A 17,065-nucleotide genomic window follows, 5' to 3' on the forward strand; every position below is an offset into this window, starting at 1 on the left:
GGATGAGTGAGAATTAAATAGGAGCATTTGTTAAAGCATGTGGAATTTTCGGCCATCGTGATTATTGGAGAAGAAATAATATTTTTTATTCTTGGATTTAATTATTTTGTTTGGGATAATTATCCAAATTAAATCCAAAGTCCAATTACTCTATAATTCCTACATGGAATTTTCGAACTCCACCTTTGATTATTCCCATGAGATTTTCGAAAATCTCATATTTTGGAGAAGAGGGAATTATTTATTTATTTGATCCCTTATTTATTCTCTTCCATGAATAAATATAAATATGCTAAAATATCCTAGCATATCTTGCCAAATCTAAGAAGATATTGCATATCCTAATTAAATTAGGATTTGAAATTCAAATCTCTTGGAAGAGTTGAAAAAGTCACGCCACTTTTGGCTATTATTGAGGAGTATTTTATTTATTCTTGCTCCGTGATATATTATTCTACTCCGTGAAATATTTGAATTAAATCATAGGCTAAATTAATAGCCTAGATTTCGAAAATTCTCTCCTAACCACCTCCAAATTTTCGGCCCCTATAACCAACAAATCTTCCCAAATCTCTAATTATTTAATTAAGGGATATTATTATTTGTGACTCTATAAATAGGAGAGAAACCCTAACCCTAGAGATCACAAAACCGGCGCCCACTCTGCCCAATATTTTCAAAAATCTTCTCCCCACTTTCTCCATATTTTCTTCAAGTTTTCTTCAAGATTTCTTCATCAATTGAGAAGAATTCAAGTGAAGTTCAAGAGATTATTGAAGAATCAAGACTAATTCCTTGTTTCTACCGTTCGTTCTTTTGGAAAAGGTACTTTAAATTTTGATCTCCTCTTCTTCTACCGATTAATCGGTATTCTTGAATCCGCATGCATCTAGAACGAGTGAAAGGGGTTTTAGTTGGTGAATTTTGCGATGCATGGATGTGTGTGTGTGTGTGTGTGTGTGTGTGGCCGAGAGTGTGTGTGTGTGCACGTCTCGATCGGCGTGCACAATTGTTGTGTTCGTGTGCGTGTGTTATGTGTGTGGAACACTCATACGTGTTACGAATTATTGGTGAAATTGGAGTTGTTATTTGAATAAAAATGATATGCTAAGCATACTTTGATTTTGATTGATGATTTTGAAAATAATCGATGGGAAAAAGGGAAATATGGGAGACATGCATGATTTGAAATCAATGATTGAAACTGATTTGTGATACGCCTAATTTAAAGGTGATACTTCGCGCTCTCAGCGTGATAAACGAGGAGAAGAGAATTCTATCGAGCTAAACCTACGAGGTGGGCTTTCTTTTAAAATAAGGACATTGTCCTAAAATGATATTGATGAGAATGAAAGATGTGTTATCATGCCTTGATTTGTTTTGTCGTGCCTATCCCTCGTGGCTATGCCACTATTGTTATAATCGAATTCGGATCCTTGTAGAGCCGCAAACTCTACTTGGGTTAGTGTACACCAATGTTAGACCGAGAGTCAGCGTACGGGTTGGCCGGTCTAGTGACCTGGATTGCGGCCGCATTCCTTGTCATGTAGAATGAGGATATGGTAAACGTCGATGAGAAAAATGGTTGCGCGACCGTGATATTTGAGAAAGAAGATATTTTGGTGCCTCGGGTCTTTCTAAAGTTAAAACCCCGATGGACACTTGAAAGTGGCATGATAATAACTATATTTGTGATAAAACTGTTTTCGGCAATGAGCCCATTGAGTATGATTATCGTACTCAGCCCTGCATGTGTTTTCCTTATGTGCAGGTTGAGTGGTGACGAGCGGGCGGCGGTGTTGAGTAGAGAATAATAAGATGATCTGTTGGTACTTAAGGTGTCGTTGTGTCCTCATACATAGCCTCACTTCTTTCTTGGTCGCTTCCGCTATTGATTATGAAAACCGTGATCTTTTGTTGGGATAAATACTTCTATTCTTTCTTTCGTGGGTATATTTTGGGGTATGAACAGTTAGAGATATTATCTCGAAAACTTTGTTAAGCTTTTATTTTAAATAAGTCTTTTGTTGGATTCCTTTGCTAAGGCATGATTCTTACTCTACTTAATTGTTCATTTAATGCTTTGGTCAAATCCCTTTCTATTGAAACCCTAGTTTATGATCTTTGATGCATTTAAGTCTACCTAGTCAGCGAACGCCGCATTTATTATACCCTAAATGGGCGGGTCGTTACAAAAACATACTAAAGAAAAAGGGCATACTCCGTATTATACAAATCATTATTCATATATGGTATAATCACAATCTCAGCATTAAAAATGCCAACTATAAGATTGTAAGATTTTTCGGTAACAGTACCTATTTGTTTGCCAGATTTCTCAAAGATCGAGACTTCTTGTAATATGAATTTATATTTATATAAAAAAATATTAGTTGCACGCACACATAACACATATGTATATGCTGTATTGCCAAATTGACTATAGCTAAGTAAGTAAACAATTCGCCATTACAAAAATGAATACTTCCAATAGAGTCCTGCTATTACTACTATATTAGCTCTATTAGTTTTGTAATTGTACGGATTATGTGTTGTTATTGATCCAATTTCTAAACTGTGCGTGGCAAAGTTAAAGTCAGATCATTTGCACAACTCATGCGCAAGGGTGGAAATAATAATAATAATAATAATAATAATAATAATAATAATAATAATAATAATAATAATAATAATAATAATAATAATAATAATAATAATAATAATAATGCCGGTGAAAATTTGGTTAATTATAAAAAATAATACAACTATAGTATTTACTTAAAGTTTCCATATGTTGACTTTGACGAATAGCAATTATACAGCATCACTTTAAATATCTATTTGGAATTTAAAATCTCGATCATTCCAGCAAAATATATCCTGTGTTTATCTTTAAATAAATAAAATAAAATAAAAGATGGTGTTATATTTGGAACATTTTATAATTAAGTCGCAAAGCTTTTTTTTTCTTTTATTTTTTGAACTATATACAATTCACGCACATTTCAGACTCATGCATATAAGTGACTCAAATCTCTTCGTAAATAGGAGTAATTGTTTTAACAACTAAATTTCATTCAATTTTATTGATGGTGTTCCAATTCTCGTGTCCCTTATAAGTTATAACTATGTATGCCTTGACAAAAATGATCAGTACACATTGTGACAATATTTTTCTTATTTTGACTAGGCATTTATTAATGCGGTGCAAATGAAAACTGTATCCACTAATATCCTGTTAGGCTGACTTCAATAAGTCGAATTAAAATATTTATTTATACATGAAGTAGTGTGTCACTTCGTCACAATAGTGAAAAATGTAAATGCCTTAGGCTGCCAAACAAGACTTTACTATAGCTTCAAATTTCAAACCCAATATTCCCACGCACCTCGCCCACAGTCCACAGAGTATTTATTTATAAAGTCCACGTATAATTTGTTTTTCTTCTACAAATTTTTTATCAAGTATGGTGGCATTCACATTGTAGAACTCCATTCAAATTAAAGCCACTAAACACACGGAAAATATGATATATACTAATAGTAATTATACAAACCTTAAACTTACTTACACAACCTTAATTAATTAAGATATGATGCTGAATATACATACTCTCTGGCATCGTAAAATGTACTCTCTCGTCCACAAAAAATAGTCATGTTTTTTTAATTCATCCTTCAATTTTTTTATTATATTACATTATCAATTTTCATTAAAAATATGTGACGTCGTCCATCTTCAGGACTAATTTTCATGGAATGGTCGAATCAGGAATGAGTAAACCAATACATAATCACATACGTGTCTGAGTCTTGTATTGACTTCCAAGAAGGGTCGTCGAATCTACTTATTAAGGCAACATGCATTAAGTTATAACGAAAATACGATGAGAAAGCAAAGAAAAGAGGAAAAAATAGCATGGGGATTCTTTATTGTGATCATATTTTATTTCAATAAAAAGCAATGAAAAAATCAAGCGAGAAATACACGATACATGTCTACAATGTGAACCCTGAAATCGCGATTCATTTATTATTAGCTTTGTTTGTGGGGCACAGCCACTTTACATTAGTCAAAAATGGAGCACTCAAACTGCAATTAGTTGAGGTCTATTATGTTTGTTTCCCTTTTAAATTTGCAACATGAACTTGTTTGGAACTTCAATTTGGGGTTTTTTGTTTTTACATAATAATATGTCTCACCTAAAGTATTAATTATTCATTGCTTCAAAGCCCACCAAAAATATGCCTAATCAATTAACCCTTTAATTTATATCCTACAAAAAGGGTAACCACTGTTATTTATGTGGTTCGTTAATGCATAAAGCATTTTGACATGTAGATTTAAGTCATGTGTATAATTAAGAACACTAAAAAAACTGCACTCAAACTTATAAAATTATTGAATTTAGTCATTCTTCGTTAAATTAGTTGCATTCGGGTAAATGGAATAAAATTAAATTTTCGCCTCTGAAATTCAACTTCTATTGTTGCACTCATCTTACTAGTAGATGATGAATTCATTGAGGATATTGTTCATGAGCGAAAGACAGAAAATTAGTTTTTGTTCTTATTTTGATTATAGGTCTTCATTTACTATATATATTCAAACATTATAATTTATCCAAATAATTGAAAAATAAGTAACTCTCTTGAGTAAGAGGGCCAAAATATTTTAGAGCTAATACGTCCATATGTCATGGTATATTGATTTATTAGTTATCAGTATTGTTGTTTTTTATTCTTTTTCTTGAGCTAAATTATTTACTTAATTTTTTGGTAGCAGCCCAAAGTTGACTTGCTCATCATCCATGGGAACTCGCGTTTTCTTCTTGCATGTAAATTTTGAAAAAAATATGCCAAAAAGGTCAAGGTGGTTGGTTAGGTCAAGTTATTACAATAATTATAGATACTAATTAGTTAATTAACCATATTATAATATGTAATCACGTATAACTAATCTTGAGTTTAACACGTTACAATATATTTGAGTGAGCTGTACTGCATATTTTGCATTACAACTTGTCGAATAAGGAGTATAAAATACTTTGTTTATCCAATTAGTAAAATAGATACTCACTCTCCCTCCACGGCCAATAGTCTAAAAACTAGACTATACAAGTTTTAATAAAAAATAGTAAAGTGGAGTATGAGATAAAATGATTTAAATATTGTGGGTAATTTTTATTTATTTTTATCAAAAATAGGGATTTAATTAATTTTTGTGCATAGTTGAAATTGAAAAATTAAATACTAGGAGCATATTATTTTTGGACGGAGAAGGTATCATATTTAATCTGTTTGATCGATTGTATAATGTTTGGCTAGGATCATTTTAATGACCTTATAGGGGATGTATTCAAATCCTTTTCATATCTTTTGTCCTTTTTCCTTCTTAATCCTAGTCCCACGATTTTGATCGATAGAGTTTAACATTGTTACTATCCTACTATCTATTTAAGTTTGATCAATGATCATAACTTAATGATTGAAGTCCTAAGCTTAGCTTAAAACAAAAATATCGAAGGTGTTCTAGTGTCTTAAAAATTTTGAAGTGAAGTGGTAAGGCAAGAGCAAAATATCATGTGGTAAACTGCTGACCAGTTCAAGTCAACGCCTGGAAATGGTCACATGAGAATTTATTAGACTAAAAAAAATACTTCGCCTGCCTAATTAACTAATAATTAACTTATAGTAGTACAAGGTTTAATTTAATTTCAAACATTTGAATTTGGCTGTCATCTTGATGTAAAGTTGCATTTATTTTCTAACCATTTCCTCATTGACTCATTGTATCAAAAACATTTACAAATTATATCTACCAAATACATTTTCAGTCTGGTGTATTATCATTCTCAAAAGAACAAATCTAAATCGATTCATTCAAATTTGAATTATTCGTTGAAAATCTGCTATAATATGAAATAAATAATTTCAGAATATAATAATTAATCATGTAGTGGAGCCTTACATGTACTATTGTGAATCCAAGGCGTTGACCAATTAAAGGTTTGAGGATTTGACTGTGGAGTCAGGCTGGTAAAACTTTGACCGTACTCTATTTATTACTCCCTCCGTCCCCGATTAGGAGTCACAATTTGACCGGGCACGGGTTTTAAGAAATGTAAAGAAAAGTTGGTTGAAAAAGTTAGTGGAATGTGAGACCCAACTTTTAATATTGGTTTTATAATAAAATGTGTGTGAAGTGAGTTAGTGGAATGTGGGACCCACTTACTATTTATGGTAAAAATGAAGTGTGACTCTTAATTGGGGACAGACTGAAATGGAAAAATGTGACTCTTAATGGAGGACGGAGGGAGTATTATAATCCAATATTCTTGAAATATGAATATCCAATATTGGGTTTCTCATTTCTATTATTTATCGATTAGATTATGTGTTAATTGTGAGTAGGGGTGGCGAAACGGGTTACCCGCGGGTATCCGCACCCGACAAGTCGGGTACCATACCCATTTTACCCAAATTTGTTGTCCCAATACCCACCCCGCGGCATACCGGGATTACCCGATACCCGTGTCGGGTATCCCGTACCCGACATTGCGGGTACCCGTACCCGACCCAAAATCCTAATAAAAAATTTGAAAACCATAATAACCGTCAACATTCCCTAATTTACTTTATTAATATCGATGGTGATGTTGAATAGATTGAGAATAAAAGTGAGGGGACACTTTATAGCTAATTCCGGTGAGTTTTCAATTGTATGTTCGTTGGAATATAAAAATGTTTTAAAAGGACTCTTAGATTATATAAAGTACTTCCATTATTTCCCCTTAATAGAGGTATTTCAATTTCTTCACTCATTTTGGAAATATAATAATAGAAATACTCTTCTCTACATTATTATCTCTCTAACTTTATTTTTTTTCCGTTCTAACTATTTAGTTTTAATTTTTCAAAATGAGTGCGTATATGGCTATTAAGTAAGTAGGAGTATTATTTCACTATTTACTTTTTTTCTCCACTTTGGCTATTTAAACACCTTTATTAATATGGAACGGATGGAGTATTAGAAGATAGAATATGGCTAATACTAATAATAACGGGTATTATCGGGACTAACGGGTATACCGCGCGGGTAGTGGGCATACCCGCTACCCGCAAAACTCTAAAACACACTACCCGACCCCGCCCCGTTTCCCATTATCGTCGGGTAGCGGATACCCAATACCTAGTGGATAGCGGGTCGAGATGAGAATTACCTATTACCCGCTACCCATTTTGCCCCCCCTAACTGTGAGATCCTAGTTAGAGATCAAAAACAACATGCCGCGGCATAATTGAATTTCAATATCTAATAAATTAACCAATTGTGTGTGTGTACATTAAAAATAAGCTTTGTATAATAAATAAGTATGGACAAGTTTTCAGTGGTCAATATTGAGCCAAGTAACTGGCTATATATTTATTTATTTATGTATTCCAAACACGTCAATCTTCGTTAACGTGCCAAATGCCAATCAAATTAAGTGCACGTACTCATCAAACAAATAATCATACTGTACTAAACCTCTCTTAATTGTATACATATGAACGGTGCCCAATCTATATATTAGTAACATCTAGTTAGCGGTTCATAATCATAACTACGGTAGTCCTACTAAATTCTAAATGTCTTATTTCCTTCTATTTTTAAGTAATCAATTATTACATATACTACAACTTATGCAACGTAGTTATACTTGATGAGGTAGTTAGGTTTAATTCTTTATTCATATTTCTCGAAGGTGAAAAAAATAACGCTTATTCTCAAATAAAATTTAGGTTTGTATAATCAATAAAATGCACTTTATAATTCATCTAAGAAATTACTCAATAAAATTTTGAAATTTATACGGAGTATTTAGTTATGTGTTAATTGGCCTGGCCTCTCAAAAACAAATAATTCGTGGCCAACTTTTCGAATGAGAAATATCACTACGTGGCACCGACAGACTTTTGCCACGTATCTCATGCAGATGCCAAGGTGGTATTATGTCGGTTTATGATTGGATAATAAATAGGTGCAACTAACTTTTACGACGTCTAGCCGTTTTAAGAAATTTATTAAAAGAGAAAAGGAAATTTGAAAAAATAAGTTATAGTACTTACTTATAATTCATTTGTGCACTAACAATAGTCTTGGTTAAGAATACACGAATATTAATAAATAGTGATGAGAGCATTGTGAATAGAGAATGAGCTCTATCAAGAAAAATGAAATTCAAAATCCTCCATGAACGAATAATCCATCTAGGAGAAAAAATTCTACTTCTCCGTTTTTATATAAAAAGAAGATATGTCTTTTGATTATTTATACTTAGGTCGAATTATAGGTACTATTCATTGTAGTAGTATTAAACTATATATCTATATAAAGTGTAGGTAACCGTCATTGTAATCTCGTAGATACAACAATTTAAATAGGTTAAGCAATCGATTCATCGTTCAACACCAATCGATTCAAAATATGAGAATGGTTTTTTTCAGATGAATGTAAAATGCTTAAGACAAAGATGATCGAGTCAATAAATCAGTAAGCCATCATAAATCCAAACAAAACTAACTTAGAGAACAATTAAAAGAGGAGACACAAATAAGACGTAAGAGATGGCTAGAATAACAAACAAAAAAAAGCAAACAAAAAAGACATCATCTAACCGTAAAAAAATAAAAAAATCAGATACCAAATAAAAGCAAGATTAGAAGTAATCAGAGAATGAATTAAAAACATCCTTGAATATTTTGATGGATAAATATATTACTAGTAAAGAAAGTAAATAGAGAATTGATCCAACATAAAAGAGTAGTACTACTACTACACTACTGAAAGTGGAAAGTGCATAATTTTAGTGAACAAATTAAAATTAATAAATAAGATTATTATTTGTGATGGAATAATATATAATATAGATTTGGTTTATTTAGAACTTTTTTTATTCACGCTTTCCGCGTGCACAAGCCGAGCCGTTGGAGCCGGATCACTTGATTTCTATTTATAAGGCTGCATAACAACTTCAAAACCTCACACGCAAAATTCCGAGTACGCAAAAACAAAGCAAAAACAAAAAAATAAAAAGACTAAAAAGGGCAGAGAATCGAATTCGTGGCGCTTTTCTATCATTCACGACGATAAAAGAAAATGGTGATGATAGATCAGTATATTTTTGGATGTTTCGCCGCTTCGTTGTTCGGATTCGCTTTGCTCTACAACTTGCGCCGGAAGATAAGGCGGAATAGAGGCTCCAAGGCTGCCGGAAAAGACGAATGCATTACGACCTCCGCCGCCGCAGTTGCCGGTGGATTGCGGCAGGAGAGCGGCGGCGAGCCTGACATTATAATCGTTGGTGCCGGAGTCGCCGGTGCGGCGCTGGCTTACACCCTCGGCAAGGTAATTAAGGAGTTTCTTAATTTGTTCCTCAACTGTTTGATTCTGTTTCTACCATTCACCATCCAGATTTCGTTATAATTTAGCTACTTTCGTTAAATTTCACCAAGCTTTGAAACTATTGCATCTGAAGAATATTATTCAGGCTTCGTGCGTAGTAGTCTGCCAATAAACACTAATTATTGCTACAGAATTAGTGATTCACTTTTATTTTATTATATTAGGGCGGAGCTGACGATTCAAATCCTTTTCCGATCTTATTTACGAATATTGATACAATCCTTCGAGCTGATAAGAAGATGATATATATATATATATATATATATATATATATATATATATATATATATATATATATATATATATATATATATATATATAGAGGAATGTACTAAAATGACAACCCTCTTTATTGTAAGACCATACCACTATTTTAGGCTATTAGATCTAAAAATCGTGTGCTTGTCATGCTGCCACGTGTAAAAATACGGAAGGGTAAAATAGGAAATTTTTAATTTTACGTTACCAGATTGCAGTGCTGTTCATTGAATATTGCAGTCTTACTACAACAATATTGCAGTTTACCACGACTGCAATATCTAATACAGTAAACTGCAAACCCGTGTTTTTTCACGAAACTTAATCCTAGGCGTCCATAGATGAGATCTAACGGACTATATTGGTGGTATGATGTTATCCTATCTATGGTGGCACCCTAGTGCACCCCTATATATATATATATATATATATATATACCCTAAACCCTATATTACACCTAACGTACTCGACTAAGATTAATAAGAGCTCTAAGCATCCGCTTGATTGTGTTTTTTAATGCTGAATAATTGTGTGGAGATTAGTTCTTTAATCTGTCATTAACTTGTGAGATTCATCCTTGCTTACTTTTGTTTATAAGATACCTGTTTATCGGCATATTTTCTGGACTTGCATAAGCAAATACTATACCATCTAACATTTGTCGGTTCCTAATCTCTGAATATATAATAGGATTAATGCTTAGTAGCAAATAATTTGTTCTTAAATTAAGTTCGAATTTGGCATTAACTGGAGTGTAAAGAAACTAAGAAAAAATAATTTATATAGGCAGCGGCTGCAGGAGTTTTTGAGTTGGATAGTCCCGCCTCCTACGGATCTTAGGTGCTAGTTGAAGAATTACATGTTTCATTCCTCATACTAACTATGATAATATGGCCTTAAGAAAATTTTAAGATGATGTTTATTGAATTTTACTCGAACTATTACTGTGTTTGCTGTCTATTAATTGACAAGTCATGCCATCCACCTACTCCAGCAGAGATCTATAAATATACATGTGAACATGTTATAGTTCTTGGAAGAGTAACGTGGCTTTAAGGTCATCTGATGAATAGAAGTCGAGAACATATGATTGATTGTGAAAGTATGCAACTGATATTTTCAAGGAAGCATTAAATCGCCAAAGAAACGGTTGTTATTTTACTCATCATTAACTTCTTTCCATTGGCATAATTGCAGGATGGACGTCGTGTTCATGTCATTGAAAGAGACTTGACCGAGCAAGATCGCATTGTTGGGGAACTTCTCCAGCCTGGTGGTTATTTGAAATTGATTGAGTTGGGCCTTCAAGGTACAGCTGCAGTGGTCCATATCAAAACTTTATATCAACTCTGTATTTATTGTTGCCATAATAAGTATGTATGGACGGTCAGAATTAGGTCCAAATTTGTTAACTGCTGGAAAAGTTTGTTGTGTTCTTTAAACTTGGTACTAAAGGCTCTGGTTACATAACTGCAGATTGTGTGAAAGAGATCGATGCTCAACAAATTTTTGGATATGCCCTTTACAAGGACGGTAAAGACACCAAGTTATCTTACCCCTTAGAGAGCTTCGACGCAGATGTCTCTGGCAGAAGCTTCCACAATGGCCGTTTCATCCAGAGGATGAGAGAAAAGGCTGCAACACTTCCAAAGTATGATTTCGTAACACTTCTTTATTTAATGTCCATGCTTACTAGAAGATGAATATGGAGGCGTGAATTCCACTATGTTGAGTTGGCAGACTTGACCATAATAGTAGTTAGTTGCACTTCTATGAAAGACTTTCTAACTCCATCAATTGTCAAATTTGCAATTTTCTATCATGTGTTTACATTGAATGATACCTAAAAGTTGAAAAAGATGCAAGATTGAGCAGATGGATATTTACCGAATCAAATTCATTCAGTTTTAAATTCTAGTACACCTGAAAAGGGAAAAGACTTTAACTCGATAACTCCTGATGCAGCGTAACACTTGAACAAGGCACAGTGACGTCGTTGCTTGAAGAAAATGGAACTATTAGAGGTGTCCAATACAAGACCAAGAAAGGCGAAGAGATTACCACTTATGCTCCTCTTACCATTGTTTGCGATGGATGTTTTTCGAACCTGAGGCGCTCTCTCTGTTCTCCTCAGGTGAATAAGAGGACAACATATAAATAAACTCTGCACTCTACGAATTTTATGCTTCCCTTTCATGTCTAAAAGTTTCCTAAGATGAGTTCTCTTTATATGGTCAGGTGGAGAACCCCTCGTGTTTTGTGGGTCTGATCCTGGAAAACTCTGGTCTCCCACATGCTAATCATGGACACGTTGTTCTTGGAGATCCTTCCCCTATCCTGTTTTATCCCATCAGCAGCACAGAGATACGATGCTTGGTTGACGTTCCCGGGCAAAAGGTTCCATCCATTTCCAACGGCGAAATGGCGCACTATCTGAAAACTGTGGTGGCTCCTCAGGTGCTTGAATGCTCTCTGAAAGACTTGAAATTTCTTCCTTCCTTGGTTTTTCTAGTATAAGCTTACTTAAATCAATGTTTCTACAGGTTCCTCCTCAGCTGCATGATTCATTTATAGCTGCTATCGAGAAAGGGAACATACGGACCCATCCAAACAGAAGCATGCCAGCAAATCCCCGTCCCACCCCTGGCGCGCTTTTGTTGGGGGATGCATTCAACATGCGTCACCCTTTAACTGGTGGAGGAATGACCGTGGCCCTATCCGATATTGTTCTCCTCCGCAATCTTCTTAGGCCTATTGACAATTTACGCGATGGATCCAAACTCTGCCAATATCTTGAATCCTTCTACACTCTAAGAAAGGTATTTGAAGATCCAAACTCTGCCCCTATGTAATGAAAGCTACTAGAAGCAAGATACAGAGATTTGATGTTTGAATTTTACTCCCTTTTGCAGCCAGTATCATCTACCATCAACACATTGGCTGGAGCGCTCTACAAAGTTTTCTGTGCTTCACCCGATCCAGCAAGGAAGGAAATGCGTGAGGCTTGTTTTGACTACTTGAGCCTCGGAGGCATCTTCTCAAATGGGCCTATCTCCTTACTTTCTGGCTTAAACCCGCGCCCCTTGAGCCTCTTTCTCCACTTCTTTGCTGTGGCTGTCTATGGTGTTGGTCGTTTGCTACTTCCATACCCATCGCCAAGCAAGGTTTGGTTGGGTGCTAGATTGCTTTCGGTGAGTAACTTGTTCATTTTCATGCTAAAATTTTTCATAATCATCACTTCGTGATGTGTATGCTAATTTATGTGTTTTATAACTAACAGGCAGCATCTGGAATCATCTTCCCGATTATTAAAGCAGAAGGCGTTAGACAAATGTTCTTCCCCGCTACCGTGCCAGCCTACTACAGAGCACCCCCTGTTAACTAGAAGATGAACTACCAAATGATCATATTCATTATTTTCTTCTTTTACTGTAAAATGAAAAGAAAAATGGTGTGTTGATTTGCTTAAAGAAATAGTAGTACAATAGATGCGTGATGCCTCTCATTCGCAGAAACCAGAAGTGTAAACACCAATAGAATAAGCAAGAAGTGCAAACACATTATAATTACAGTGTAAAGCATTTACTAGAACTATCATAGCTCTAAATTTATTTATACACATTTCTCTTGAATTCTATCCATGTGCTATCTTGATGAAGCAAACAATCTACATTTGTATATTTGCTATAATTATTCATGCAATAAATTACTCCTGTATATTAACGTTTAAATATGATCACTTATATCATCTCCAAAAATCTAAGTAACATCAATACAAAATTGACATTTGGATACAAGTAGTAATTTAGATAATTCTTCGAAAATCACAACCAAATTGAAGAAAACTCAAATGTTAAGTTGAATAAAAAATAAAAATCTGAAATCTAAAACTAAAAACATTTTGAAATGTTTAAAATATCCAGCAACAAAAAATTAATCTGATTAAATATTAAATAATTATTCAGTATTTTAAAATTAAGATTTAGTAACATAGTAGTAGTGATTAAAATTAAATTGAATTTAAAGAAAGAGGATTCATAGAAACACTAATTGGATACAATTGAAAGGCAATAAAATTCAATAACTTGTAAATTTACCAGGAAATTATTTTTTCTAACTTATTTTTATGAATTAGATGATCACGCAGAAAGGAATATGATACCAAGGGAAACTCTGCAAATAAAGCATAACACAAAATATCAGGTGCAGAAAATATAAACAAAATCAAATAACAGAAGCATTCATCGATTTTCATTAACATAATATTCCAATACACATCAGATCAGAAAACCACAAAGGCTATGCAACTACATATTTCCAAGAGCCACAAATCAAAACAGCAATTAACAATTACGCCCGCTCTCCCCTAATTCTCCTCGCTAGCTGGATATCCTTAGGCATAATTGTCACTCTCTTGGCATGAATAGCGCAGAGATTGGTATCCTCAAACAATCCAACGAGGTACGCCTCGGCCGCCTCCTGAAGCGCCGCCACGGCGGAGCTCTGGAACCTCAGATCGGTTTTGAAATCCTGCGCAATCTCGCGTACAAGCCTCTGGAACGGGAGCTTGCGGATCAAGAGTTCGGTAGACTTCTGATACTTACGGATCTCACGAAGAGCCACGGTTCCGGGGCGGAAGCGGTGGGGCTTCTTCACTCCGCCGGTGGCCGGAGCGGATTTCCTGGCGGCTTTGGTCGCCAGCTGCTTGCGCGGCGCCTTGCCGCCGGTGGATTTGCGAGCGGTTTGCTTAGTGCGGGCCATTGCTAGGGTTTGGAGATTGGAATTTGTTGATGGAGAAATAGGCGATTGAAACTTGGGATGAGTTAAGTGTATTTGGAAGGAGTATTTATTCCTGGTTTGAAGGTTTAGGCGGGGATGGGAGTGCGATCTTGGCCGTTGGTGCCTGCTTTTTGTAATGGACAGCTGTGATTTGCTTTTTGTGTGCGCGGATCGTTGACGTGGCAGTGCTCATGTTCGTTGGATCAAGTGTGGAAATCGGTGGCTGTAAATGAACATGGTGCGGATTTATGACGTGTCGTAGCCACCGCAGGAATTTTTATTTTCTTTTCGTTGAAAATGTTTTGGAGAAGTGGGATCTACCAAAATATTTCTACTCCTTGTATTTTACACTAGTACTCCTACTAGTATATGTAGTATGGAGTATAAAATAACAATCAATTCTTATTAAAACTTAATACCATATTTCTCTAAAAAAATTTAAAATTCGTACATAATAATATCTAAAATTTTGAGTACCATTTGTGCCGAGAAACAAGAGGATTTAAATTTATAACTGAATCCTCCAATTTCGAATATAATGCTTGATACGATACATATATTTTGGTTTAAATATTTTTAATATGAAAATTTGAATTCAACTAAAAGCATTCACAATAGAGAAGTTATCTAGTGAAATACGAAAAAAAAGTGTAGAAATTCTATAGTAAAACAATATAGAGGGTGGTGCACTATGGTCAATAAGTGAAATTCTGAAGTTCGGATCCTCTGTTGTGCTCAAAGCCACAACAGGGGGTGCTATTTCAAGCAAGCAATTATTTTATATTAAATAAAATTAATAGTTTAACATTATTTTTTATGAATAAAATATATGTGTATTTGAGCACGCAGGGGATCTAGGTCCAAAATTTTGTCAAAAATTAAAGCAAATCTCAGCCAATGGATCATTGGATTGGATAATTGTGATAAGCTACATTATTTGCCTAAGATGGTATATTATTAGCCTAGCTACATTATTAGACTAAAATGATACATTATCTACATTATTAGCTAAGTTACATTATTAAATTAATAATCTACATTATTAGATGACACGCGACATTAATCTAACCATTAGATCACAAGATTCAATGGACTACAAGTGTTTTGATTTTTGAACACTATTTAGCTTATAAATCTGAATGCATCCTTAGAGCATCCACAGTGTCGCACACGCGCGTACACGTTATTATCGCGCGCAAAAACGGAGGAACGGATGTACCAGGTCTTCCAAGACTAGAAGGCCGCGACAGACCCCACGGAGAAGATGTTTCTCCACACGATGCTCGAGAACATGCAAGTGGATTTGAATGCATCGAAGGCATTGGTGGGAGGTTCGTGGGCTCAGATACCACGGGCGGCGACGGCAGCGGCGACGGCGAGGACGGCGAGGATGGCGGCGGACGAGAGAGTGAGCGGCTCGTGTGGAAGACTTTTTTCAAAAATCCAAATCATGTATTTTTTTAATCTTTTTTACTTTTTTTTAAGAAATGAATTAATTTTCCGTATATGTCTTTCAATAATTCCGAATTTAACGTAATTTTTAAATTTCCCTAAATGTGGATTTTGGAATTATTTTTTATTGCGGTTGCAGCTAAATTGATTGTCGGTGGAAAGGCGACGGGCAGGAGAGTAGGAGGCTGGCCTATCTCTATTGTGGATGCTCTTAGAGCATCTCCAAGCTAAAATAGCGTAAAGTTTTTCTCCCCGCCACGTCCAGACTAAAAAAACCACCCGACATCGATTAAAGCCAAATAAAAAAAATTCAAAATATACTACATTTACTGAAATTAAAAATTTTGATTAAATTACTAATTAAATTTACTACACATATACGGGAAAATTAATCCATTCCATTAAAAAAAAGTACAAAGATTTTTAAAAAAAGTACAAGATTTTTTTAAAAAAGGGTTTCCCACACACGAGCCCCCCCACTTTCTACTCTCTCGCGCCGCCGCCGCCGCGCCGCCGCCGCCACCCGGTATCTCGAGCCCACGTGAACCCTAGCCCGTGCCCGCGACATCCAAATCAACCCGCATGCTCTCGAGCATCGAGTGAAGAAACATCTTCCCGGGTCGGGCATCCTCCACGGAAGACCTGACATCCGAGCCCGCTTGGTTACGCGAATGAAGAGTGTACTCGAGTGGGCGGGTGGGAGGGCGGAGGACCGGCTCTTATTTTTAGATTTTCTGGATCTAAAAAGAAATACAGGTTCGCACATATACACAAATGTAAGTTCTACGGTTTATAATCAACTTCTAAAGATGACAGGTGAGTTAAAGAAGTACTTGGATATATGAGTCACTTGCATTAAACTTTACTATTACAATAAACCTAACAAATTTGAGACACAAGTCCCTTGTTCCATGCAATTGAGTGGCGGATCCAGGATCCGGAAAAGGAGGGGGCGGACATAGTAATTTTACGTCCCGATAAGGGGAAAATAGTCACACGGAGGGAGCGGTCGCCCCCTCCTGCCCCCCTTAGACCCGCCACTGCAAGTGACTGGACGAAGAACCTTTTAGTTGATGTTCGGTTTCCTAGATAAATAAACAAAGATATAATCTAGGATTGAGTTGTGAG

At 35.2% G+C, this 17,065-nt stretch overlaps 3 protein-coding genes and 1 long non-coding RNA gene across 4 annotated transcripts in view; 3 read left to right on the forward strand and 1 right to left on the reverse strand.

Annotated features, from left to right (window-relative positions):
- Window positions 1–496, forward strand: part of LOC125209213 (putative UDP-rhamnose:rhamnosyltransferase 1) — a 1,483-nt gene extending 987 nt beyond the window's left edge. Inside the window, exon 2 of the mRNA XM_048108818.1 lies at window positions 487–496. Coding sequence (XP_047964775.1) covers window positions 487–496 — 10 coding nt within the window. The remainder of the gene's footprint in view (window positions 1–486) is intronic.
- A 743-nt stretch (window positions 497–1,239) lies between these two features.
- LOC125211167 lies at window positions 1,240–2,044 on the forward strand. The gene is made up of 2 exons (XR_007174469.1): window positions 1,240–1,297; window positions 1,772–2,044. It is a non-coding gene; the product is annotated as an uncharacterized LOC125211167 (long non-coding RNA).
- A 6,989-nt stretch (window positions 2,045–9,033) lies between these two features.
- Window positions 9,034–13,343, forward strand: LOC125214423 (squalene monooxygenase SE1-like). Its single transcript, XM_048115446.1, has 8 exons — window positions 9,034–9,391; window positions 10,904–11,015; window positions 11,183–11,357; window positions 11,672–11,840; window positions 11,945–12,163; window positions 12,250–12,525; window positions 12,619–12,897; window positions 12,987–13,343. The coding sequence occupies exons 1-8, from the start codon at window positions 9,143–9,145 to the stop codon at window positions 13,089–13,091; spliced, it is 1,584 nt and encodes a 527-aa protein (XP_047971403.1). The 5' UTR covers window positions 9,034–9,142; the 3' UTR covers window positions 13,092–13,343.
- A 592-nt stretch (window positions 13,344–13,935) lies between these two features.
- LOC125213939 (histone H3.2) lies at window positions 13,936–14,536 on the reverse strand. Its single transcript, XM_048114739.1, has one exon. The coding sequence runs from the start codon at window positions 14,465–14,467 to the stop codon at window positions 14,057–14,059; it is 411 nt and encodes a 136-aa protein (XP_047970696.1). The 5' UTR covers window positions 14,468–14,536; the 3' UTR covers window positions 13,936–14,056.
- Between the last annotated feature and the right edge of the window lie 2,529 nt (window positions 14,537–17,065).

Source organism: Salvia hispanica, chromosome 3 (assembly GCF_023119035.1).
Source record: "Salvia hispanica cultivar TCC Black 2014 chromosome 3, UniMelb_Shisp_WGS_1.0, whole genome shotgun sequence".
Taxonomy (NCBI): domain Eukaryota; kingdom Viridiplantae; phylum Streptophyta; class Magnoliopsida; order Lamiales; family Lamiaceae; genus Salvia; species Salvia hispanica.

Coding starts and splice junctions, on each gene's coding strand:
- LOC125214423 (XM_048115446.1), top strand. CDS start 9,143: ATGGTGATGATAGATCAGTATATTTTTGGATGTTTCGCCGCTTCGTTG. Junction 11,358..11,671: donor AAGGCTGCAACACTTCCAAA/GTATGATTTCGT, acceptor CTCCTGATGCAG/CGTAACACTTGAACAAGGCA. Junction 11,841..11,944: donor GCTCTCTCTGTTCTCCTCAG/GTGAATAAGAGG, acceptor TTATATGGTCAG/GTGGAGAACCCCTCGTGTTT.
- LOC125213939 (XM_048114739.1), bottom strand. CDS start 14,467: ATGGCCCGCACTAAGCAAACCGCTCGCAAATCCACCGGCGGCAAGGCG.